The following is a 26874-nucleotide window of genomic DNA, read 5'->3' as shown; positions in this document are numbered from 1 at the left end:
CAAAGGAAACCCCAATGTCTGCAAAACTCAGACCTAGCAAACAGCCAAAAGGAAGGAGATTTTCCCCCACCTCTCTGCAGACAAGCAGAGCAGAGACCCCAAGCTGAAGAACAAAGGGAAAAGATGTCAGGTGGCTGTGTTTAAGAGCTGGCCTTTGGAGAAACAGCAGCTCTGACCTGAGACTGGCAGTGAGACAGAAACAAAGAAAACCAAGATAGTTCCTGGAGCAGCATGGCTCAAAGCAGTATAGACTATGTTTTTAAATCTTTGTTTCTCTATGATAACCTGAGGACTTTCAGATTCTTTATTCCAGATGGCTAATAAATTGTTACCTTGTTTTGAAAAGGCTTCCTGGTGTGACTGCAAATACTTGCTGAGGTGCACTGATCCCTGAAGAGGACAAACGAATCTGAACAGGAGTCTGACTCAGCTTGAATTGCTGGAGAGAGCTCATTCACAGAGAGAAGCAGTGCTGGAGCAGAGGCTCAGTCTGAGAGGCACTGAGGCTGCATTACTTACTTTAAGGAAGAATATAATCCCTTGAGAGTCTGGCACACGTAAAGGGTACCTCCAAGGGACTGTTTAAAAGCTGGGGCAAAGCACAAATCCTGTGGATCCATCACACCCCATCACCACAACATGGTTGGATATTAGATTCAATCAGCTGCTCCTCTTGCAGCCTGTGAAGATGAACTCATGAGCAGGGAGCAGGAGTTAGAATGAATTAATCTGTGTGTCTGCTCCTCCCCTGTTTGACAGCTGATCTCCAGAGAGCAGGGAATTGTTGCCTTAAACAAAGCAGATTCTCAAATTAATAGCCATGCCAAGTATTGCCTGATCTCAAAAATACTGTTTTTTAGGGTACATCAGTGTAAAGTGAATGGTGGATCGATGCCAGTAACTTAGTCCCCCCTCGTCCACTTCAGAAAAATGGAAAAAACCTCTGCTAATCTTCTTAGGGCAGTAAAGAGAGGCCAGAAAGTATTTGATGACAGTGCTTGATTTGTTAAGAAGCCTTCAATCATAAACCTTTAAGCCTTTCAAGCCTAAAGATGGCCTCCATCAGGCTCCTCAACCATGTGGCAGAGTATGGGACCACGATTAAAGGCTGAGGACATGATGAAGTTCTCACAGTTGATAGAGTGGTGTTAGATATCTGCCTCCACCTTAAGTAGTAAACTACCCTCTCCACCCCATTGTAGATCTCTGACAAATACTGCTTCCAAGTCACTTTGACAACCAGACTAATCTCTTATTTAAAATATAAGGCCAAGCTCTTATTTAAGCATAATGTCTACATTTCTCTCCCTCATATCTGAACATCTTCGACCCCTTCCCTCACCGATATGCACCTGGAATCAATAATCTGTGCCTTTGTCTCCCATAGGCTTAAACTATAACAATAAAATGAGACTTAGATTGACTTTGAAAGTCACCTAAAAACTCTCGCAAGCATCTAATGTAATTGCCCCCTTGAGAGGTACTGGGCAGTAATATACTGACACCTTGCTCTACTCTCTGCACTAGTGCTAGTTCACTTTCAGATGAAATTCAAGGTGCTGGATGCAACTCCAACTCTTATCTGATCATCCTGACACAATGCAGTTCAGTGACTCTCTTCAACATTCACCAATAAATCTGGATTTTAAGTGTACACCAAAAGAAGAGATTAAATTTACCAGGGTTTAGGGAATCCCTGGGCTACCTCTCTACCACTGGCTCCCAAATTTCATTTATTAGATGCCTACCGTCTCCAAAAGATGGCCTGGGAAGTAGGCACCCTGCTCTTTGCTGTAACACCATTTCCCAACAGTTACTGGTTTCTATTTTCTCTTGCTTCACTTTTTTCTGTTTTCCATTTTTGTATTTTTTTTTTTTTTTAAACTTTTTCAGTCTTGTTCTGTTGTGGTTTGATTTTTGCCAGTTTCTTCCCCTCAACAGAAGAGGCCATATGTTGTTTGGGCTGCAAGCGTCCATTGCCAAAGGGTTTCATGAAGCACTGCACCTTTCCTCTTACACATTGATCCTCTCCTTCCTAAACTTGTTCAACACCTCTGAGGTAAGGAGACACCATTCTACAATACTGAGTAGAATGTTTCAAGGCTGTCTCATTTGCTAGCCTCCTCCATTCCCTTCACCAACTTGTGTGTGATGGGGAAGGGAGGGTGGTGGTAAAATTGCCACTGTTAGCACCAACAATCTCCGATGGAGGTAAGGGGAAAAACTGGTGGAGAAAGTATTCCAGCCTGGAAGTGGGTAATACATGGATCATTCAGGACCTCTGACAAGAAAGGGGACAGTCCAATGAGCCAGAAAGGGATAATCATTTCTCTCCACTTTTGCTACCTGGACACCCAAGCTCAAGGAGTCCAATAGGATACCATGATTTTGACTCGATGATATAGGAACAAGTGTTTTTGATGGAAGAAGAGGTCAGTGGTTTGGCTAATTCTGCAGAACACTTCCCCCTTCTCTCCAGCCTCAATTTGGTCTTCCCAAGGTTCAGTCTGAACCAGCTCCTTTTCATCCAGGAGCCAGTTTCTCAAAGGCTTGGTGACATTACATCTACTCTTCAGCATACATGCTCAAAGTGGGGTGTCAGTGTACTGACAGCAGAGTTCATAGTATCTCAGTTTCCTACAAGAAGTGTCATGTTGATACTGATGGTCTCCCATGCTTAATAAAGATGAATTCAGACTGGAACAGGTGCAGAGAAGGGCTATTAGGATGACCAGAGGAATGAAGAAGATACCTTACGAGAGGAGACTTAAGGAGCTTGACTTGTTTAGCCTAAGATATGATTGCTCTCTATAAATACATCAAAGGGATAACCTCCAGGTTAAGGGGCAATGTTGGCACAAAAGCAAATGGATATAAGCCGGGCAACAAATAATTTTGGCTTGGAATTAGACTAAATGTTTCTAACCATCAGAGGAATGCAGTTCTGGAACAGCTTTCCAAGGAGAAAGTGGGGTCAAAAAAAAAAACCATAACTTGTTTCAAGGCTGAGCTTGAAAATTTTTTGGAAGAGAAGGTATAATGAAGTTGCCTACAAGGGCACAGGGCCCATTTGTGAGGGTTATTAGCAAATAGCTCCTATGGCAAGAAATGGGACACTAGACGGAGCTACTACAAAAATCCTTTCCCAGATATCTGACTGGTGGGTCTCGCTCAAATGCTCAGTCTGATTGCTGTATTTGGGGTTGGTAAGAAATTCTTCACCAGGTCTGAAAGGCAGAGACTCTGGGGGCTTTTTGCCTTCTTCTGCAGAGTGAGGTTCAGGTCACTTGTTGATTTGAACTACAGTAAATCCTTAAATCAAGATTTGAGGACTTCAGTAATTGAGCCAGAGATTATGGACCTATTATAGAAGTGAGTGGGTGAGGTTCTGTGGCTTGTGATGTACAGGAGGTTAGACTAGATGATCATGATGGTCCCTTCTTGCCTTCAAGACTATAAAAGTATTAAGAGTATTGATACCTGCAGAACATCACCTGCAAGGTCTCTTGGGAAAAGGGCAGCTGTCAATCACTACCCCAAGCTCCCTCTGAAAGGAATCACTGAAGCCACTGTAGTGCTGCACTGTCAGCTCCAAATAGATCATATAAAAGGGTCAGCTGCACTTCATGACAGACTGGAAAAGGCTACGGAGACTTTGAGTTTTGACATTTCATTATAGTGATTATTAGTGGCCCTAGAGCACTCTTCAGGAAAAGTCCAAAACTGAAAGGATCAAAGAAGTCAACAGAGGCCAGGTCTCACTGGAATGATTGTCACTACCTTAAATAACTTTGCCTAAGAAATGGGAAGACACCAAGGAGTGATGATTGGGACAACTATAGCATTCTTCAAAGACTGAAGTTTCCCATCCCACACTTAGGGCACATGGACCATGGGAAAAGTAATAGAAATGGCACTGAAAGCAACTGAAAGTACATCCTAGTGAAATAAATACTGCCGTGTCTTTAGGAACTGCTTCATCACTGGATTCATTTTCCTCCTTCCATTTATGTTATGGTAGGCCTAGTCACTTTTCACTAGCCTTCACAAACTGAGAAAAGAATAAATTAATTTCTCAGGTAGTAGGTCATACCACTCTTTAGAAATTCTTGCAACTCCTCCTGTGATGGGGCCAAACCCAGAGGTGATTTCTGCTCTCCATTTTGGTCCTGAGTTTCCTGCCCCAGCAAGTTCATCTAGTACTTGCCTGAACTTTTCTGTCAAGTCTGATGAAACCTCTCCACAGCAGTCAATGCTCCAGTCAGTATTTAGATTATGCAGGCCAGACTGATTAATTGTATCATTATTCTCAATAGTTCCCTTAACCATGATTTTAAAGCTGTGATAATGAAGGTTCTTTTTTGCTTCCTTTATAGCAGTGGCATATTCCTGCAAGAGGCTCCCCACTACAAACTGTACAATGGTAAGACTAGGGAGAAAAAATTTTTATGCCTCCTCTAAGCACTTGTTTGTTCTGAAGACTTAAGGTAAAATTTTCAAAAAAGTGCATAACAGTGATTTAGAAGCCTAAATCCCAGTAACTTGCAACTATACCTCTACCTTGATATAACGCTGTCCTCAGGAGCCAGAAAATCTTACCGCATTATAAGTAAAACCGCATTACAGTAAACTTGATTTGATCCGCCGGAGTTCACAGCCCGCCCCCCTGGAGCACTGCTTTACCGCGTTATATCCGAATTCGTGTTATAACGGGTGGCGTTATAAAGGGGTAGAGGTGTAACTGGACTTCAGCTCTCTTTCCTGTACCCCACTATTAATAGTTATTTGTCAGAATAGAAAAGTAAAAGTTTGTTACTTGATAAATTCCCCCTCTGTAGGGCTGACCTCTTCCCTAGTTCAGGCTAGCACATCTTCCTGCAAATATGAAAAGCTGTTCAGACTTGTCCATAAGCTCCATTGCTTGGCCTTGCTCCTTCCACCCACATAGTACTTCCAAACTTGTAGGGACATAACATTCTTACGAGTAGATTAGGATCTAAAACTCCTTACAGTAATACTTTAGCTCATTTGTGTTAACTATATACATGGAGCCTGAAGAGGCCTTAGAGACACATTCAGGACTACTCCAATCTGCCCTGCTGGACAAGAATAGGTCCCAGAAAAGAATTTTTAGTAACGATTTTTCCATTCTGGACTTTGACCTTTCCCCAATCTGAGATATATGGGAAACAAGTCATCAGGAAAGAGTTAGTAAGGAGGGCAAGTAAAACAGAAGAAGGTGGTTTCACCATCCCTAAATTGAACATTAATCTGAACCAGACAAATTCAAATTATAAATAAGACAAAAAAAATTAAGAACAAGTGAGGATGATTAATCATTGGAAAAAATCTCGAGGCCTTCAAATCAATATTGGATGCCTTTCTGTAAGATTTGCTTTAGTCAAACCAGTTATTCAGCTCAATACAGGAGTGAAATTATATTGTCTGTGTTACACAGGAGTTCAGACTAGATGATCTAGGGGTCCCTTCCAGCCTTTTAAAAAAATAAATAAATAAATAAAAATAATCTATGAATGTTTTGGGACTACGGCTTGGAGCAACTTTCTGCCAACCACCATCCTGGAAATAAGTGAAGATTGAACCTGTAGGGCTTTAATTTGGACCAGGTGGCAGCTTTGCACATATATTCTGTGTCAGTCAACATTCTTTTTGCCAGAGCAGGATGCCATAGAACATGGCAAGTGAGCTCAGGTATAAAAAAAGATTTGCTCATCTGTGAGCCATAGCATCTGCTCCCAATGATCGCCGATGAAGAAGAGGCCTTGTTTTTGCATTTTGTCTGCATGTGAATAAATCCACCTGAGATAGTCTATCAACCAAAAAATGTTTCAGCTAAGAGCCAACTCTTTTTCTATCCACAGATGAGTTAACCAATCTGCTTTTGTATTCCAGGATCCTTTTACAGTAGAACCTCAGTTACAAACACCAGCATTACTAACTGAAATCAACCACACACCTCATTTGAAACTGGACGTACACAATTAGGAAGCAGCAGAGGCCTCCTTCTCTCCCCCCGCCCCCAAAAAAGAAAAAAGCAAATACAGCACAATACTGTGTTAAACTACTAAAAAAATAAAGGGAAGATTTAAAAAAAGATTTGACAAGGAAAGAAAACGGTTTCTGTGCTTGATTCATTTAAATTAAGATAGTTAAAAGCAGCATTTTCTTCTGTATAGTAAAGTTTCAAACCTACATTAAGTTAATGTTCAGCTGTAAACTTTTGAAAGAACCACCACAATGTTTTGTTGAGTTACGAATATTTCAGAGTTACGAACAACCTCCATTCCCAAGGTGTTCATAACTCTAAGGTTCTACTGTATTTGGTTTACCCTGATGGATGTTATGTAATATCACACCCACAGTAGGATCTGCAAGGCTTGTATGTGTTTTGATTTGAACCATATGTCCCCCTCATCATCTTATGTGGTTGTGTTGTCTGATGGGACAACATGCTCTTGCCTCAGTTGAGCCTGAAATTCTCAGAAGGCAAGCTGGTGCACTTATTTCTAGATTGGTGCTTTGAAGCCAACCTCAACCACACAATCCAAGTGGGCTCCTAAACCTGACAGCCTAGTGTTTTCAATCAGACCTTGAAGTACAGACTGAGGGAAGAAACTTGCTGTATAGGCTTCCTACTTCCACAGAGGGAGTAAGTTAGTTGGGGGAGAATTTTCCTTTTCATGTGCATTTCTTGCTGGGAATAATTTCAAACCTGAAAGAGAAATCTCATCTGTATATTCATCCACGGGATGATCCCTCTGCAGGCAACTAGAGACATCAGGCCCAGCAATTGCAAGGAAAGATGAATGGAGTACATATGGTAATACAAGTACTGTGGAGATCAGTGTCTTTGCTGTGTGTCACAAAAAGACCACGGCTCTCCTTGTTTTCCCTTCTCCCATGCCAGTGGTTTTCAACCTTTTTTTCATCTGTGGACCATTAAAAATATGTCAAATGGCAGTGTGGACCCACTTTGTGAATCTTAGACGTAGTCTGTGGGACCCCAGGGTCCACAGACCACAGGTTGAAAAAATCACTGCCCTAGGAAAGACAGTGCTATAAGACCAGACCAGTGAACTCTTCTTTGGATTTATGATAAAACTTTGTGCCTGAAGCATGGAAAGTGTCCCAAACTGTTGCCTTTAAGATGCTTGGGGAGGAGGTTCTGATGAGTATATTACCTAGAAACAAGAATCAATGAATTCCTAGAGCCCCTTAGCCTACTTATTATCACTAGCAATTCCTTCACTGACTACCTCAAGCAGAGTGGAGGCCAAAGATTAATGTTTTGTATTGATAGTGGCGCTTTCCATAGGCAAACTTGAGAATTATCAAGGACAGGGCATTTGGGAATATGCAAATAAGTTCCCAGTTCCACTGAAGAGACTGAAGTGATTGTAGAAGCTAAAAAGTCTCCATTATGAATATAAATTCTCTTCATCAATCTGTTCAGCTTCTTGATGTCTATGCTGGCCTAAACATTTTTAAAAAAGCTAAACTATGATAATTAGGGAGTAAAGGCCTGAGCCCCATAAAGGACAGACGATTGCTCTTAATTGAGGGTGGTGTGAAATATCAGGATAAGTGAATGCTTCTGTCTCTCTCACAGTTCAAGAGAGTTTAACAAGAGATGTGGAGGAACTTGGTATCCATGTGGCACTCCCTAGAGCTCCATCTCCAGTCCGAAGAATGGAAATCTACCCAGCTGAAGCTGATTGGATCTGTTCACTTGAGTAAGAGAGTATCACTTCCAGCCATATTTCTGGAAAGACGCATACACAGCTGCAGTCATGCTGACTATTTTGACTGGAAGGAGATTTGGTTTCCACACTTTGGTATCTGTGGGCTCAAGTTCTACCCCAGAATAAAGTCAACCCCTTCACCGACACCTTTGTTGAGGGTAAGAATGAAAGGAGCTCCTCCTCTTGCAGGTGGTTTGTAGTTTTTGGATTTCACTGGAATGGGCAGCTGTCTTAGGAGGAATGCAGAGGAATGGCAAAATATACCTTTGCTCTGGATGGGAGCGTTCTCCCTTAGATTTAGTTCATCCATCCTTTTTTCTAGTTGGATCTTGTTGATGGCCACCACTTCTTCCCTGTTGTTTCAAAACACGTCTGCTGAGGAAAAACGTTTTCTATTTTTCTGGCTCAGGGTTATGTTCCAATATAGTTATCCTGTGGTTGGATCCTTGGTGTATCTCCTCATCTTCAGATATACAAATAAGGAGGTAATGTAGGGATAATTCTCTAAGAATTCACATCCTGCATCCTGAGAAGATGGGGAGTCAAGTAGCAAGCCACATTCTGTCCCCATTAACTCACTCACCCACCCACATTTGCACATGGAAGACAATCCTGAGCTATATTTCCTTTCCCCCCCCTCCCCTTGATCAAGACTAGGTTTGGGGAAAAAGGAGTGCAGGAGAAAGGATTTTTGGATTAGCCCTTGAAGATGCCTGTTCGGCAAGAAAATATCCCGTTTGCCACCCTCCCAGTATTGAAGAGGGTTGCTTCACTTTTGAGAGGATGTCTCCAGAAGTTCTGGCTGATGTGCGAGGGATGGGAAGATGCAGAGAGACTACCAAAAGATATGGCAGAGTTTCTCTTCTACATCCTTGAAGGTGGTCTCCTCAAAGATTCACATCACTGTTTGGCCTTTGGCTTACTCAGGTTAGCTTTCTCCTCTGTCATGATGTTGAGAAAGAGGTGATCCCATTCATGGAACAGAGCCCAGAAAACATGGTTTCCTGAGGGAGAGTTTGCTTGCTGCCGCCGTCAAAAAAACAAAACTTTAAAAGCGAGATTGCTAATAAATAAGGTATAAGCCCTGAATTACAGCTTTGTTTGCACTGCAGGATGCAAAGAATCTAGCATACAGGCAGAAATAGTGGCATCAAGCCCTAGCAGCCTCAGGTAAGTTTGAGCTACCTCTGGTATTTGCACAAAGAGGCACAACCAGTCTCCAACAAGGAAGAGAGGAAAAAAGTTCAGGAACCAAAAAGGATATGATAACCCTTTCAGCCACATGGCCCTGTAATACTCTCTTGTTGACTTAAAGAGGTGTCAGACCACTAGGAACCTGCTTCTGGGCTGGACTCCTTAAAAATTCTAGCTAACTCACAAAGATTCAGTCAGATGCAGAAAAGAACTTGTTCCCATGTTAACACTAACTTCTCAGCAATTCCACTTCCCTGCATCAAACCTAAGTCCAAGTTATATGCAGGAGTTTTTGATGGTCAGCTCTCTGTTCAATATGTGAAGGAGGAACAGATTTTAAAATAAAAAGTTTGTTTTATTAGTCCACATATTCCAATTTAAAACATAAAACATGTTATGTTTCTGTTCATTTTCAATTGGCAACTCTTAAAAAAAATAATGGCTTGATACTTCTGTAATATATTTTTATTTGGGGGGAAAAAAAAAAAAGCCGACCTTGCTCAGCCTATGTTTCTTTAAAATTAGTATGTATTCAATGGTCTACAAACTGATTTGGAGCTTCACAAAAACTGTAAGATGACAATTCAACTATATTTTCTATTAAATCACAAGCAGTACAAATCATCAGCACCATAGCCATAGACACCTATATGTTCAGCATTCCAAAAGAGGTGGCTACAGAGTTCTCCCACAGATGCTATGTAGTTACAATAACCTTTAAGCATAATGAAAGCATGCCACAAAGCAATTCACATAGTAACACATGAAGCATTTTAACAGTCCATTTCTGAGGGGGTGACGAGCGGCATTCACTATGGAGGGAGTCATCCATAGGAGCAATCCATACCAAAACACAGTCCAAGTACTGCTGAAACAATATCGCAAGAAATCAGATCTTTCGAGGGGGTTCAAAGGAGGTTGTCCTTTCTTCCAGGAACCTTCCTATCCATGTATGTCTGTAGTTTTACACTGCATAGGGATGAATTTATTTAGCCTCTAACAGGACTTGGATTTTATTTGCATCACCCCGTCTATCTTCCACTGTTCTCTTTGCAAGGGATTCCCTTTGCCTGGCTAACTAGACACAAAGGGTGGGGCTATTTCACCGTGTGCTTTTCACTGCAGCCCATTCCACACACAATTCTCTCAGCTTCTCCCTCAATTGCCCACATCTATCCATTCATGTTTTCTGTTGCTTTACAACTTCCATAACCTTCTGTGTTTCTTATTACATCACCCTATTCTGTTTACACAAGCAATAAAGAGCTCAACTGACTTTAAAGAACTGACCTGCCTTTAAAGAGAGGAGAGGAGGAAGCATTAAGGAGGCACATCTAGAGCTCCCTGGCATGCAGGGAGGACTATGGCCTCTGGTATCTGTCACAGGGGACACTGGCCCTTTAAGAGGGAGCAGGGCCAGTGCACCTTGACTCATCAGCTGACCTAAACGGGGCTTAAAAGAGGACACCTGAGAGTCAAGAGAATCAGTCAGGAAAAGGGACAGATGAGAGATGCCTGGGAGTCAGAAGATTGGTAGCTTTCCCTTACCAGAGATCACAAGATGGAAGGAAATCTACAGGAAATGGCGCTCTCTGAAAAGAGGGAGGAATTATCAAGAAGCCAATGGAGAGGCTAGTCTGCTGACCTTCCTGAACCAGAGAAGGCTGGAGAGGATTGAAAGCTGAGAACAGGTAAGGAGATGCCTGTTGGCTCTCAGAGCCAGAGAGCTAAAGCTTGAGGGCCAGAGGGGGCTGAAGAGTCATGAGAGACGTTGAAGCAATACCTAGGAGAAGACTGAGGAAGAGAACAGGTATTGGCAGAAGACATCAGACTGTGGTATGTGCTACACTGACTGACCAGGTGGCATGGGATTTTAAAGATTACATGCACGGGGGTGATAAATGGACTAGGTTTCAGGACTATGTTATGGACTATTTGGCCACGTTGTTGTAATAAACATAAGCTCCAAGAAGGGGTAGTCATGAGACAAGAAAGCTTATGTAGAGATACTGGGGACTCTTGAAGGAAGGTAACTGAGGTTGGTGCATCTGGCATAGTGTGGCCTGATGCAGGAGAGCACTCCAGATGGGGCTGCCCTATTACAATACCCCCTAGGAAGATACAGTGTGGTCAGGCCTCTGCCTCCTCCCTATCCTTTTGTGGTGGCTAATGTCATTAGCCAGTACCAGACTTTGTATTTGGGTAACATAAGGAGTGAAACAGGGATGGGTCAGGCTCCTGTATTGCCCCCACTTTGTGCATCAGTGTAGGGACACTTAGAATCTGGCCCTTACAAACTTACAGCTCCCCTTAAAGAGGCTTTTCGGCAGAAATTCTGTAGGTTTTCATTATTAAGGAGAAGAGGAATCCGTGAAGCCAGGAAATCACCTCCTTTCATCCTATGTCAGAGTATTACACTCTCATTAGGACTTTATCTGAATCCCACCCTCATCTCATCCTTTGCAACAACATTCAATTTAATTGCTGAGACCACCTGATGCAAGCATACATACCTTTCTTTTGCCCACAGACTCCCAAGGAGACACATCACTCCATGAAGTGTTGCAAAAATATTTTTCTCCTGGATCATAACCTTTAAGATTCTAAAAGAGAGGGAAAAATATATTATATACACACACAATTTATTTACAGAACAGTTTATGTATTTAAAACAAGGGAAAAATTCAAATTATTCAAAAATTCAAATAAACCATTAGAAAAAAAATCTAGGTTGCCGAAACTCAATATTGTGTATCAGGATGTAAGAAAGCAACTTCAAAGTTCCAAAATATTAGGGTCCAATATTTCAAAATGATCTTACTTGTTCCTTATTAGGTTATTTTTAATTGAACTACCACCTCAAGTTATTTAATATAAACAAAATATTTAAAGAAGAGAATCCTAAGTGTTCAGAATGATCTAGGGGCTACTCTTTATTCCATTTGCTTCTATGAAAGTTCAGGAATCTTTTGGAACAAACACCCTTTTTCCTTTAATCCACATCACTTCAGCATTTGCCTCCACTCCTCTCCTTTTCCATTACCTCATTTCCATCTCCTCAGCTTCAGAAGTCATTTTGCAAAGGGACCCAAGTCTTTTTACTCTTCAGTAAAGCATCTTTATCACTTAATCTGCAAAGACCATGCATTCGGGAACTAGCTTCCTGAAATAAAGCACTATATGTCCTGTGAGAACATGTATTATTGTGTCTGCAAGAAACATAACTCACCAGCAGGATGAGAGTGTATTGTAGCTGAGATTAAGAACAACCTACCTCATTTGAATGGGTGTTTGGCATTGGTTCCCTTGGAATCCTCCACCCCAAAACTAGTTCACCCCATCCTCTAAGTTTACATTTGTCTCGTTCTCTACATCCATAGGTTCAACTCTGTTCCTTTCCCTGCACCCATCTCCATCTTGTATGCCAAGCCATCTTTTGCAGCTTCTGCTACATGGCAACTATACTTAATATACCATTAGACTTTGGCACAGAGGAAGATATCCACCAATCCCACATGCTGGTTTGACATTCAAAAAGTACCAGAAACTAGTACCAGAATAAGTTTTAGAAATTTGTGCTTTAGCCCATGGTATTAAATATTTACCTTATGAAAGAGCATATTAAAAAAAAAAAAAGGCCATGTTCTGCTTTTCAGAGCATCCACTTCAGACTAGTGTTTTCTGCTTTGACGTTCAGACAGAAATGCCTATGGCCACAGAAAATGACTGTACATACTTCTCCCCTTCTGTGATGTCAAAAGGGCCCATCCTTAAGTTTTTAGTCTGCTTTAATTTCAAGCAGCTGCTTCTAAAGTGATGCTTCTAGAGTAAAGATTTTACAGGTGAAGATTTCCAACATGGACAAAGATAAAAAGGGGGCTCAAGTGATCTGTTATACAGGCCTTCAGCTACCCCAATTGCCCTAGAAGTTAAAGGAAGGCCAAAAGGCAGTTTTAGAATTACACCTCTACCCAGATATAATGCTGTCCTCGGGAGCCAAAAAAATCTTACCGTGTTATAGTGAAACCGCATTATATCCAACTTGCTTTGATCCACCGTAGCGCTCGGCCCCCCCTCCCCCCCAGAGCGCTGCTTTACCACGTTATATCTGAATTCATGTTATATCAGGTCACGTTATATCGGGGTAAAGGTGTATATACGCAAACTCACACCACAGTGAGAGTTTCTGGTGTAAAGATCTATTTTGTTAGCCAGGTTTCAAAAAGGAAAAACTACAACAGAGCATCAAAATAAGAAATCCAGAGATAGTGGAAATAACTCACGAGAACTCAAAAGCGCAATTCAAACCCAGAGATGTCTCCTACAACCTAGAAGAGACAAGCAAAGAACTCTCCCCCTCACTTGAGAAAGCTGCAAAATTTCTCCAGGCAATAAATGGAAAGATTCTAAAACAGCTCCTGTCCCTCCCCACCAATCCCTGTAGAAATTCTAAAGCTGATACTTAAACTTCCTCAACAGCTTCCCACCAAAGCCCACGATCCCTGCAGACAGCATCTTAAGATAAAAGACTTAGCATGAGCAATCCTATAGCCCCACCCCCAACAGTGTAGTTCCTGAGAAATCCTAAGGTCCCCCAGTTTTTTCTCCCAAAAGTTAAATGGATAAGAAAGTGGAAAAGCTTGTCAGACACTTATTGACCTAACATTTTGCTAGCTCAGCACTTATATTTGTGGAATCTACATAGCCTGGTGTAATCAGTTATAAAAGAATCCAAGGAATGTCAAGTTGTCCTTGAATTTGTGCAACTTTTTAACAGTATTTACTTTCTACACTGATGTACCTCATGAATGAAAAACACTCCCTCACTTATAAAAAAACAATTACCAGAAGGGCCTTTGGCTCAAAAATCTAGAATGTTGACTTCTGCTTTACTTTTTAATACTTACTGCAGATCCTAACCTGCTGGAGAAGAGTTAAAATAAGTTGCCAATACATCTAGGAAGTCACACTAGGCGCACTTAACATAGTATTGTTCAGGACAGACGGATTTAAATCAAAGTGATTTAAAAGCAGGAAATCATTTAAATCATTGATTTTATTCTTGTTTTCCATTGGTACTTAAGTTATTTTCCTAAAGCCAATCTGATTCTCATTGATTGGTAACCACAAAAAAGGTAAGCTGAAACTAAATATAGCCTTGATACCAAATTTGGTACTACTTCCTGCTAGCCAGGAGGATGTAGCGCATCTATATACATTTATTTAAGCAATTATTTATCTTAACACACATTTATTCAGATTTAACTTTCACATTCATTTATTATGTTAGAAAAACGATGAATTATGCATTTCTCATTCACTGGATTTTTTTAAAAACTTATGATCTGTGGTAAGTTCTATTTGGGTGAAAAAGGTCTTTTAAAATGAATTCCAGCTAATTAAATAAAACTACCTTTAGTATGGATACAGAAGGGGAAAAATTAGAACTAATCAATGTATTAAGCAAATAAAGTGTTATCTGTAGTTAGTAAATTTAACAGATTCATTGAAGTGAACAGTTGAATAAAGTGAAAGGAAGAAAATATTCTCTCTCCACCCAACAGAAGAGGCTACTGCTGTCAAAAAGCTGGTTTAGCACATTTCTACAAGCCCTGGTTCCATGTGCTTAGCCAGGGACTTCCCCCTGCTTAGTGGTTTCATTTTCTTTAAAGCTTTGGAAGCAAATAGGTAGTTTACTCTAATAAAATAATTTAAAATAAAAAAATACATATTAAGTTTAGGTCTTAGCATATATTGTCATCATTTCATGCTGAATTTTAAATAGATTTTTTTGAAGTAATTTAAATTAAAAAAAAAGATTTTCTTGGGGGAAAAAAAATGATGATTTAATCCACCCTGATATGGTTGTGCAGCAGATCCAACCATAAATCTGGAACAGAAGGCCCATGTCATCCTCCCAAAGGAGAGCGTAAGCTGTTAGCCAACAAATAGGCCCTTTTAGTCTCCGGTTACAAAGAAAGACCAACCTTCAGACATACCTTGCCTCTGGAGACAAATGCCAATTATTATATCTTACTAGAAACTTCCTTTTTAGGAGGCCTGTTTCATAGTTACCTCAGCATGGCAGCTTAGTTCTATAACATTATAACGCTAATGGATTATGATTACTGGATTTTCCTCCCTCCCCAAGAGGAGTGGTGTACAAAATTTCATCTAGATACAGAGAAACTAAGCTACTTCTCACCTATTAAATATCAACACTGGTCAAAATGTTTTAGCGATTGCTAAAAGTCACACTATGCTGCAATGGAAGAATGCTGAACCCAAGAAGTCTAAAAACCATCATCCCAGTTGAAGTCTTTCCATACTTAACAGAAACAGGTGTAGCTTATCTAGAAAGCCAAACAGTAACTGAACTTGACAAGGGACTTTATATCCAATAACTCAATTTGCTGTGCCCTTTTTCTACCCATACTCACCATATCTCCCCCCGCATGATTACCATGCTTCCTAAAAACCTATTTATGCTTTGAAGAGGGTCTTAGTCATGAATCCTCTCTCAATTTATTCTATAGCACAATCTAAAGCTGACTTTACAATAATTTCCATAGCAAGAAATTGATATCAAACCAAGATTTGGACTTCAAAGGATCCAGGTGTAAGAATTGAGGAATGAGAAATGCTCTGATTAAAATAAAGTATTAGAATAGAGGGAATATGCAAAATACTGGACAAATACACAAAAGTGTTCTCTCTTGTCAAGTTTATTCAAATGCTGAAGTCCCTCAGCCAAGATTTAACTAGAATGAACAAATGTCAACACTGTTACAGGATTAGTGATGCATAGTGATCCAAAGCACGTTTCTTTTGTGTGCAAGTCTTAAATGACCAATTTCAAATAGTAGTCAAACTATTGTAAAAACATAGCAAGATTCCCTACAAAATCATGCTTTAGTCCTCTTCCTCCTATGAGCATGTCACACCTACAGACATCTTGTAAGTCCTCAGCTGGTGATGAAGTAAAGTCATAAATATACTGAAAAGCCAATGAAAGATCATATTTAACAACTGGTCAAGTCAAGGCTACCATTTAGTAGTTTATTTAGTTCCTGAAAAGTGATTGCATTTGCAGCTTTTTGATATTAAGTTCTCTATTATGTTGGTGCAGATTCTCTTTGCTTGTTGCATGCAAGTGTTTTTCCCCGAAAATGACAGACAGTTTCTGCTCAACAAAACGATGTCACATTTGTCTTCATAGCCTCAGTGCACTTGATGATGGACTGCTTGAATTTGTGGAGATGCAATACTGAATTGCCACACAGTTTGATTTTTTCCGCCCCCCTGAAGTGATCTTGAGTCAAGTTTCTAAAACCCTACAACAGATTACTGTTTCTCTTTGCTTGGTTTATAAATGTTGACAGTTTGTATATCCTTTAGAGATTTCTTCCTGATATGTCAAGGCAGAGCAGTTAGTCCCTTTGTGTTTGCTCACATCTTCATTTATTCATGGTTTGGTTTTTTGTTTTTTGTTTTAATTAAAGAGTCCCATACAGGAAAGCACTCATGTAGTAAACAAGCAACATTTCCTTAAGTAACCGCGCTTTCCTTTGATGCAATACTACCACTACTACCCTCTATTCTAGTATGCAGCACCCTCCATTTCATGCCTTTCTAAAAATCAAAATGTTTCAATAACTTATGTTGCAGGAAACTCCCAATTCCAGGCCTATAAATAGATTGATTGCCTGAGTCTGGCAAACATCCAAGTAAAGATGCAGTTCTTTATTGACCCACCCACATTATAAATTTCTAAGACAGATGAATAGTATATATACACTAAACTGTGAAAGACTTTTCAAAAATTTAAAATTCAAGTTTCAGCAGTTTGTGTTATGTTACTTCAATTCTTTACCTGCAATAACTCCCTGCAGCTGTCAAGCCCAATATCCACAAGAATGCCCTTCACCTTTTTTCGAGACTTCCTGATATTATCAAGATTTTGAACAGGAATTTGAAACATTTTGCACTTTTCCTGAAAGAGAAAGACAAAAATAATGTGATGGAACATTTGTACATGTACACTTATGCTTTGTAGTGTTATAGCAATAATTTATATCATGGGACTGCTTCCCTCAAAAGTCTACTTTCCAGCATGAAAAGCAAAATGCTTTGAACAAGGAACTGTTCTTCGTTAGTATATGATCTTATGAGATCACTTCCTTATTCTAAAACAATCATGCATGTTCTTATGATAACCCAAGATTTCAAAAAAATTCAAATTCCTCCCACCCTGACTGAAAATTAGCAAAATTCTATTCTTCATTCCTGTTTGGTAGCTATATTGTGATCTTCAGCACAGAAGCCTGAATACCTGAATTATGCTAACTTCTGACTATATTTAGAAAACAACCACCACTTCACCTAGTGGAGATATAACATGCAAGTGAAAATGTGATGCTATTTCTGCCTCCAAGGAATATGTGTGTGTGTGTGTGTGTGTGTGTGTGTGTGTGTGTGTGTGTGTGTGTGTAGGGGGGTACTTTTTGCCGTGTATATGCTCAGATATATTTTAAGTACAGTTGTTAATGAAATCAGGATTTCCTGCAACTGCTACTATCAACCACCACCTAGCTTAAGTGACATGGAACCAGACATTGCAATACAAGAATAATGCAGTTTTCCAACCTGCAAAAACTCCACCACTTCAAAACCACGGTGGACAGCTGAAGCTGCAAATGTAAGCTGAATTTTAAAGATATTTTTAAATAATGGTATGGCTATAGTAGTGCTTCTCAGCAGACGTATGTTCAAATTTCTTGCTTGGTAAAATCTGTGTGGATTTCTAACACTGTATAGATTTTCGGGATGACTATATCTCACTATCACCCAGTTACCCAAGCCAGGCAAAGGTAAACCTATGGATGAGGAAAAGCTGGCTGAAGTTAAATCCCAGCAAAATAGAGGTTCTGCTGTAGGCAGAGGGAATTACTTCTTAGAGAACACCACCACCACCACCGCTGCAAGCCCCTTTGTTTGAAGAAACACACCCATTGATCATCAAGACAAGTATGCACTTTAGGACTTCTTCTGTGCTTCCTATTAACTCTGGCCTCTTGTACAGCCGCATCCAGGAGAAACTCTTTCTACCATCTCCAGCTGACCAGAAGACCGCATCCCATCTTCGATGACCTAGCCTTGATAATACACATCTTCATCAACTCCTATTTGAATTCCAACAATGCAACTTATTTGAGCTTCAAAATATCAGCCCTGAGAAACTGAAACTAGTGCAGAATACAGCAGCATGCCTACTCAGTAACACGTTATGATGGAACAGAGAACTGGGTGACATGCTTACACACACAGTTCTGTGAGGATCCAGAGAAGGTCTCAGTCCTGATTTCCAAAATCTAAGTAGTCTGGGAGCACATCACCCAAAAAAACTCTGCTTCACCTTTCAGAATCTCAAGTGCCCTCAACAGCTCCATTTCTCAAAACAAGAGAGCTGTCTGTCCCTTACCAGAATAAAGCTTACCTCTACAGAAGACAGGATTTTTGGGGGAGTCTGACCCCCAGACTGGAATTCTCTCCCATAGAAACTATGAGCTACCATAAACCCAATCTATATCCTAGTCCAGATGGAAAACACACTTCTTCAACCTTTAAATTCCTTCCAAACAAATAAGCATCTTAACTTTTGTACACAAAACCACCTGCTATTTTCTTCACCTCATCCTCCATGGAAAGGGAGACCCATTTGTCAGATGCTAGTCTCCTTGTTTTTTTTTAAACAAACTCTGGAAGGCATTCGGATACCATGGGAATAGATCAATCTTTATTCCAAATTAAGATCAAGTGGAAATTTGGACACTTTAAAGTTCTAGTTTATAACCAATGTTACTATTGTATCAAATTATATGCACCAGACTCCATGGTCTACTATACAAGAACACAGTTGATAAGATGCCACTATGATCAATTCAGCCACGAGGAGATACAGGTTCCAAGTCCACTGGAAATATTTCTTCCACCATTTGGGTGATCTTCCTTCTCATTCAGAAGCATCAATGTATCAATTAGATGAAGAGAGACTTTCCATAAGAAGCAAGCTATCTACCAAGATAGAACCATCAGTTTACTAAGACAGCACTAATAACTCACGTCCATACTTTTCAGTCCTGTTTTAACAAATCAAATGTCTTCTAAAACCGAAGTTCAGGATTCTTAATCCAGATAAAACAATATTGTTGAACATAGCTGGGTTTATATATTCCAATTTTCAAGATGCAGTTCTTCAATCCAAGAAATGTACATTCCACAAGTACTAAATATGCCACTGGTCTTAACACAATGCTTGGAAGCAAGATTTCAAATTATCAATCTACACTTCGATAATCCATTTAAAATATACAACACATTTTCTTCTATCGTAAGTCAGGAATTCCAACTTTCTGAGCTTGTTTTTCCAAGTCCTCAGTTTCATTTTCTCAATTCACAATATTCAGTATTTCACAGTTAGAATAGTGTATTATCCATCCATTTTTATTTCCATGTCATTAGTTGTTTTGGTTTTTTAGCCTTCAATCTTTAACCAAAACATTCTATTTGTTGCATCCCAAACTACTGCCAATCTTTTGCTAGCGACCACCACTTTCTTGCCAACCAAAGCCAACACTAGTCCAACAAAGCAAATTCAGTAAGATACACTGTATGAAAATGACAGTTTGTCTTACCATTTTGGCTACTGGATGTTTGGGAGCAGAGTGACAAAAAACTATTACCAAGCAAAGTTTATTTTAGTTACTTCTGGATGTAAACAGCTCCCAAAAATTCATAATTCACATAAGTTCCCAAAAGTATTCCATTATTAAGTGCAAAATCCAAACAAATCATTATCTTATTTAATAAGAGATTACAGTACTTGCTATCTTTATTGCTGATCTTGCAGTTCTGACACATGAATTGTCCTTAGATCATTCACATAGCCCTTAGTGGTATTTTGTCCATTAACTTTTTTCCTTTAAATATCGTCAGACTAGAGTAATGCTTCCATAACAGTATCGTATTGGACCTGAAGCACAGCATGAGGTTTTCTCCGCTATTTTATAGCGTATGAACAGTAATATTCTCCATATTAAATCATGCAAACATGATCTGCTTTTCAACCAAGAGAAGACCACCAAGACTGTAGACTCTTCCTACCAGTACAATGTTTACTATTGAAACATTGTTCCAAGCAACATAGTTCAAATATTATATTATGAATCAGAGAAACGCTTAACCAAAATTAGTATGCTTGAAGACCATTTCTGTGCATCCAAAAAAATTAGCTGAAAATTAACAATTTCACCCCTTGAAAGAGAAAGGTGACCTGAGAATGAAAAACAAATTGCACTTTTGATTTATGATCTACAAAGAAAGGCTGAATGGTTTAAGCAATTTTTCCCCCTGCTTGATATTTACATTGGAAATTCGGGTTCTGACTAGCCTATAAGGTATACAGAACTAAGAGCTGAGCAATTGAGGAAAGAATTTTTAGTCAGACAGTTAAAGGAGGTATGGGGATTTTTGTTTGTTTGTTTTTTTTAAAAGGATTCCCCACCCATTTAAAATTTTCAACAACTAACATATTGGAAAAGAAAGTATTTTTCAATATTTCAACCCTTCAATTAATATGTGAGCTAACAATATTCATCTTCAGACTCTCTACAAGTCCTCCACCAAAATCAGGACAGACAAGAATTGATATTCCTCTTATTTCTAAAGGTAAGACAGAAGAATGGAAAAATAGCAACAGCAAAAAAGGGCATATGCACAACTGTACAAAAAAAGTATTTTTGCAGGTCACCTTTAAAGTGTGCATGAGCTGTTGGAGATATAGATGTGGCAAGTTCCATTCCAATTTATATAGACTAATATAAAGACGCTCAAATAAGATAGAGCACACCTACTGTACAGATGACAATTGCAAAAGAAAATGCTATTTTGTATAACCTCCACCCTTTCCCCCCTTCACATTTAAAGCAAAAAAGCAGATAATCAAAAACTATAACTGAAGTTTGCAAAGTCTGATTTCTTCAACTAACTATATTTTCTAAAAGTGAACTAGCAGACTTTTGGAAAAATAAAAAAATTGGAGGGAGGGGAGGTTCGGTCATTCTTTATAGAACCTGAAAGAATATATGTCAACTCTACAGAGTTTAACACACACACTTGAATTCTAAGAAAGATATGTGGGGAAGGACTCATTCTCTTTACATGTGAGGACTTCAGATCAAGATTTTGCATTTACCCTGAAACTGCTATCACAACGTCAAACAATCACGTTTGTTGTACTCAACTGTCACAAGGAAAATGCAGAACTTTGCATTTTGGTCCTAATTTGTAAATAAAGGAAAGATTTTTCCGATATCTTGCTTTAGAATGCAAGTGTACTTGTAATTGTCAGTTGATTTTATATATTTTCACTGTATTAGGCACTTTTTAAAAATTACACGAGATTCAGTTCACATTTGCGCTTCAATTTTATCCAGTTGCATTTTTTCAGCTGAAGGAAAAAGAAAGTAAGCATTAATTTGGTACTTAGGCAATACATAGCTTATTTTAGCTCCTTTTAAATATTTTTAACTTGTAATTTTACAAGCACGCCCCTCAAATGAGCAAAACAGTTTTCCTTAGCTAAGGAAAACAGCAAACAATTTCAATACTAACAGCTGTTTTATTGGAAACTAGTCATAACTTAAGACAGTTTATACTATATTCTCAAGCAGTAAGTGATGAGCGTTTATTGGAATATACATCAGTCTAAGAAATTGATTAATTGGAAATTGTTCCTTTAGTTCTGAAGCATGGAGAAGAAATCAAATTAAAAATTTCCTGCAAAACAACTGCTATTTAAAATTATAGCTGTGTGATTCTAGAGTGTATATTCCCTTAGGGTTACTCTCTGTATGATAAACTAAAGAGAACACCACGAGTTTCATTACACTAACTTTGGTTTCCTGCCATATTCCAAACACGGAAGTCTCTCCCTAGCTCAAAATGCAGCTCTCCAGATAAGAGAGGAGGAGGAAGAGACTTTTAAAAACAAACTTTTAGGGCTCCTCTACACAAGGAACTTGACTAGTATTGCTATAATGGATAACTATTCCAGAATAACTTGCCTTATCGACACTCCATTGAGTGTCCATATGGGGAGTTATTCTAGAATATCTTCAGTGTGATAGTTATTCCACTATAGCCGTGTTAGTCAAGTTCCCTGTGTAGAGAAGCCCCAAAGATAGATGAATATTTATTTTACTAGATATGCCTATCAATTTCCCACATAGATAGGCCCTATGACAACCCTGATTTATTTACACATTAGCTACCACTCATTTTCACATTACAAAACTATGTCATTAGAATGTATCTGAAACCACCAAGCTTACAGATGGGCTCTGCCTACTCCCTTCCACTATTCTTAGAGCTGTCCTGAACAAAAGTACAGGTTAGGGTTGGGGAAGTACATTTGCATGGCCTATACTCCCTCAGTATTCTGGTTAAAGAGGAGATTTGGTTTTGGAATGAGGATGTTGTCCTTCCCATCTGTGTTACCTGAAGTCTGACGGCCAGAGGACTTCACAGTCATTATGGAATGTGTACAAGAGGCAGTACACTCTGAACAAGGCAGCCAACTAACTCAATCCTTTCATCTTTCCTTTAACCTCTCTTCCTTCTCTGGATGATGTGGGTTTTAACTACTGTGAGTTTAAAACAAAAACAAACACAGATCAGGCGACAAGTGTATGTTGAGGCTCAACCCTGCCACTGCCTGCAGGAGTGTTTTTCAGTACTGCACACTCCCTGGGTTTAGAAGTACTGTGTATCCCTTCTATTACCTTGTTACAGTTATACACCTCATGCACTTTTCTATATTACACCATGGCAGGAAAGCAGGGGAGGAAGGACAGGCAGGACAGAAGCAGGAAGAAGAGCTCTAACTCCATGCAGGTTAGGGTACCTAGGAAGCACCCTCCGCCTCACCTTCCAGAACTTTCTAGACAAGCAGATCTACTGCACATGCTCACACGTGCTCAGTATCAACATTCAAACACATCAACATTCCAGGCATGCTCACTGTCCTCATTTGCCTCAGAGTTACAACCTCCTGACCTTTCTCCTACTTTGGTTATCTACCTCAGCTGACCTCTTCCCTACTTTTGTACTACACATGCTCAGAAATAGCATGTGACCTGCAGCTTCCAATGATGATGTGACTCTTGCTTATTCAAAATGGAGGTCAAGAATGCACAATGGAATCTAGGGAATTTCTCTGGAATCAAGTCCATGCGGGGTATCCAGGAAGCACCCTCCACCCACCTCCCAGTGGGTACCAGATACTCAGCATGTGGCGGATGTATCCCACTCTGCAAGTCCCAAGGAGTTTAAACCTTTTGTGCCCCCAGGGGAGCTGGGGCCAGTGCAGATACCCCCCCCCCACTGCCCAACCCCAGCCCTGGAGGGAAGAGTGGTGGGTTTATGCGGGGGGATCCTCCTCACTGTGCTGAGTATGGGGCTGGGGGTGACGAGTAAATGGAGCAGGTACAATGCACGCTGGGGCAGGATGCTCTGCGCTGGGGCAGTGTATATACATAGACACACCCGGGGCGCCCTAGGTTGCCTGGGCCGAGCCGCCTCCTGGGCGCCTGCCGCTCCGAGCCGGGAGGCATGGCCAGCCCGTGCCCCGGCGCGCCTAGCGGAGCACGCCCAGCCTGCCCGAGGATACAGCCGCTGCGCCGCGCGGTCCGTGTCGGGCGCTCGGACTAGCCCTGCCGCGCTGGGGCGGGCGCTCCCTGTACCTACCCGGCCAGGCTGTAGGGGGAGCTCGCCCGCTCCTCGCCGCCGCCTCCCAGGTGCGTGGGTCCGCGCGGCAGCCTCCGCCTCCCGCTCCTCACAAAGCCAGCCCCGCAGCCGCGCTGCGCTGCCTGCCCTCCCGCCCCGCCGGCTCCTCCTCCCGGCCCCGGGGCCGCCCGCTGCGCCCCGCGCTCAGTCACAGAACGGCGGCGGCGGCAGCATCGCCAGCTCCTGGCCCGCCTCAGCCCCTGCGCGGAGCCCCCAGGGCCCCGCTCCCATCCATCCGCCTCCGCTGGCTCCTTATCTAGCCCAAACCAGAAAGAGAAAATGGCGCTCGATTTATCCCAGGAAGTGACGTTATACTCATTTGCATACCAGGCAGCAGACCAATAGGGAGAGGGTTTGTCCAAGGCTCCTATTGGCTCCCTCCATCAGCTCCCTAGGGAGAGGCTAGGTACTAAAGGTGCAAGATGTTGGGGGGGCTGAACCCCACATGGGTCCCCCTGACTCACCTGTTACCTCCCTTACCTTCCCCTCCTGTTCTGGTCCTTCTGAGTGGGCACAAGGGGTGTCTATCACTAGGTTTTGAGATAATCATGTGACGTCATCCTGAAGAGGGAGGGGTCTGATTTCACGCCCATCAATAACACCACGTGGTCACCCAGCAACCCTGACTTAATTGCATGGGATGTTGGGTAAAGTCTCATTTGCATCTGCAGGAGTATCAACTGCCCACCCACATCCAGCAGCCAATAGGATTATGACATGTCAAATGACGCTGTTTCCCATTGGAGGAGAAAACTAGTGGTCCAAGCTCTTTAAGCAGAAACTGTTTCCACACATGGCTTACAAGCTGTCTGAACTAGTAACCAGGATCCCAAAAATATGGTTCTCCAGTACAACTCCTTGTGCAAATACTATGTAACTAATTCATAGTGTGATATCTCCTCCCAAAAAAAGAATGCATGGATAAAGTTGATTGGCTGAGTCCACTTCAGGATAAAAAGTCTGCAGCAAATTAAAAGGAAAGTTCACAAGAGGCTATTCTAAACTAATGAGAGACATTAAGAAATGTGAGGAAAATTCAATGTGATGGAGACATCAAACTATGTAGTAATACAGTGATTAGAGGTGAATGGCAGCACAGAGGAGGATCTATTGTTGTGTAGATCAATTGGCCAGGAAGCTGATTTTCAGCATTCTTACTCTTTGATGGTTTGTATGCTTAACAATTTTAACCAAATAGGTGATTTTCCCTGCCTATGTCCACATATGCTCTTGAATCAGCTATGGTCTTCCCCCAAGTCCATGATCAAGCTTGTTTTTTTGAAGAATATGTGACCTATCAGAAAAATATATCTTCTTCATAGATATCTCTTTTGAGGTAGAGATATACAGTATCTATTTGTAAGATACAGACATACATTTATGAAGACGCTATTATAGTTCCTGCTATTACAAGAGATTTTTTTAAATGAAGTTGAAACATAGAACTTACATCACCATCAACAGTACAGATGTCACCTATATTGCTGACATTGGAAATGACTTCCAGAGGTTTGAAGGGAATCTTAGCGAAGACCTGGATACTCTGCCTACTGACTTTTAGCAATGGAGACTAAGGGCTTGTCTACACTATCTCTGAAGATGATGTAAATTATGTCACTCAGGGGTGTGAAAAAACCACCCTCCTGAGCGACATAACTTATCGACTTAATGTGGTGTCTACACCGCACATGTTGGCTGGAGATGCTCTACCGCTGACATAGCTTCTGCCTCTTGTTGAGGTGGACTAATTACATCGACAGGAGAATGTGTTCCCATCAATGTAGTGCGTCTTCACCACATGCGCTAAATTGACACCGCTGCATCAATCACAGCGGCGCTGATTTAGCACGGTAGTGAAGACAAGCCATAAGTCTCAGTGATACCAAGAAAACGGCAACTACTTTCTGTCAAAACAATTGTTTTGCCAATCAGTCTATTTTGACCTATGCCCAAGGTCAGCTATTCCCTCCAGTTGTCAAATATTTGGGAGTATAACTCGATCTAGCCTGACATACCAGCCCCACCTGAAACACCTGATAAATAAAGATCTCTGCCTGTAATGCCTTGATACGAAAACTATCAGGAACCTCCTGGGGAGCAGACCCTTCATTCCTTCATACATCTATCTTGGCCCTCATGTTTGCTCCAGCTGAATACTGCTCTGAGGCTAGGGGTGCAGCCATCACACTCAGCTTGTCCACAGGGAGCTAAACTCAGCCATTTGTATTATTAGTGGCTAACAGAAGAATACACTAACCTCCAGTCTGTATGTGCTAGCGCAGATAGCTCTGCCAGACCTTCAATGAGATGTCATTACTGTTAAAGTTGCTTGGAGGGCTGTAACAGATGGAACTAGCTGATTATATCTCCTGCTAACAGATGCCACATTCTCAGATAGGAAACAACACACAGTACCAACTCTAAGGTCTGTTGATATTCGAGGGAGGAATCCCACTCCTGTGGACCAGGTGTGATAGCATGGCTGATCTCTTGACACCCCTTTGCTATGGTAGCTCACGCACTTTTAGATGCATGCAGGGTGATCAGCACTGCCAGCAGCTGAAAACTATGTCTGTACAGAGAGGAAGCTTCTGTGGAAAAGAGAGTAACACACCAAGTAAACTGAAGAGTCTTCATTGCATCTGCCTCCTTTTTCATTTGATTGTAGATCCTGGACCAGGCTCAATAGGCCACCCTCTATTTCATCCAGAGTTGCTGCAACTATGCTCTTGCTTGGCTTGGTTTCCTCCCCACATTGTGATCATGGAACACTGTTGCAAACAATAATTCATGTGGAAGAAGAGTGCACAAGACAACTCCCACCTTTTCATGCTCTCTGTATGTGTATATATATCTCCTCATTATATGTTCCATTCTATGCATCCGAAGAAGTGGGCTGTGGCCCACGAAAGCTTATGCTAAAATAAATTTGTTAGTCTCTAAGTTGCCACAAGTACTTCTGTTCTTTTTGCAGATACAGACTAACATGGCTGCTACTCTGAAAGCTGGAGGACCATTTACAATGACTAGCCTCTTCACATACAGAGGACATCCTCTGGTTATGGAACTTGGA

The 26874-nt window shown here is 40.9% G+C and overlaps 1 protein-coding gene across 4 annotated transcripts in view; it reads right to left on the bottom strand.

The window, feature by feature from the left end:
• Positions 1 to 26073, bottom strand: part of ADNP2 (ADNP homeobox 2) — a 34185-nt gene extending 8112 nt beyond the window's left edge. Inside the window, exons 1-4 of one of the 4 annotated variants that reach the window (XM_045003672.1) lie at positions 26059 to 26073; positions 22515 to 22660; positions 16831 to 16950; positions 11471 to 11560 (exon numbers count right to left, since the gene is read on the bottom strand). In XM_045003672.1, coding sequence (XP_044859607.1) covers positions 11471 to 11560; positions 16831 to 16938 — 198 coding nt within the window. In that variant the 5' untranslated portion in view covers positions 16939 to 16950; positions 22515 to 22660; positions 26059 to 26073. Of the gene's footprint in view, positions 1 to 11470; positions 11561 to 16830; positions 16951 to 17965; positions 18113 to 22514; positions 22661 to 23762; positions 24067 to 26058 lie in introns of those variants that run through there. The other 3 variants (XM_045003670.1, XM_045003673.1, XM_045003674.1) reach the window with 3 other exon arrangements.
• Positions 26074 to 26874: the final 801 nt, after the last annotated feature.

This window comes from Mauremys mutica, chromosome 2, assembly GCF_020497125.1.
Source record: "Mauremys mutica isolate MM-2020 ecotype Southern chromosome 2, ASM2049712v1, whole genome shotgun sequence".
Taxonomy (NCBI): domain Eukaryota; kingdom Metazoa; phylum Chordata; order Testudines; family Geoemydidae; genus Mauremys; species Mauremys mutica.
The sequence above is the reverse complement of the archived record's forward strand: the minus strand, read 5'-3'. Positions and strand labels throughout refer to the sequence as shown.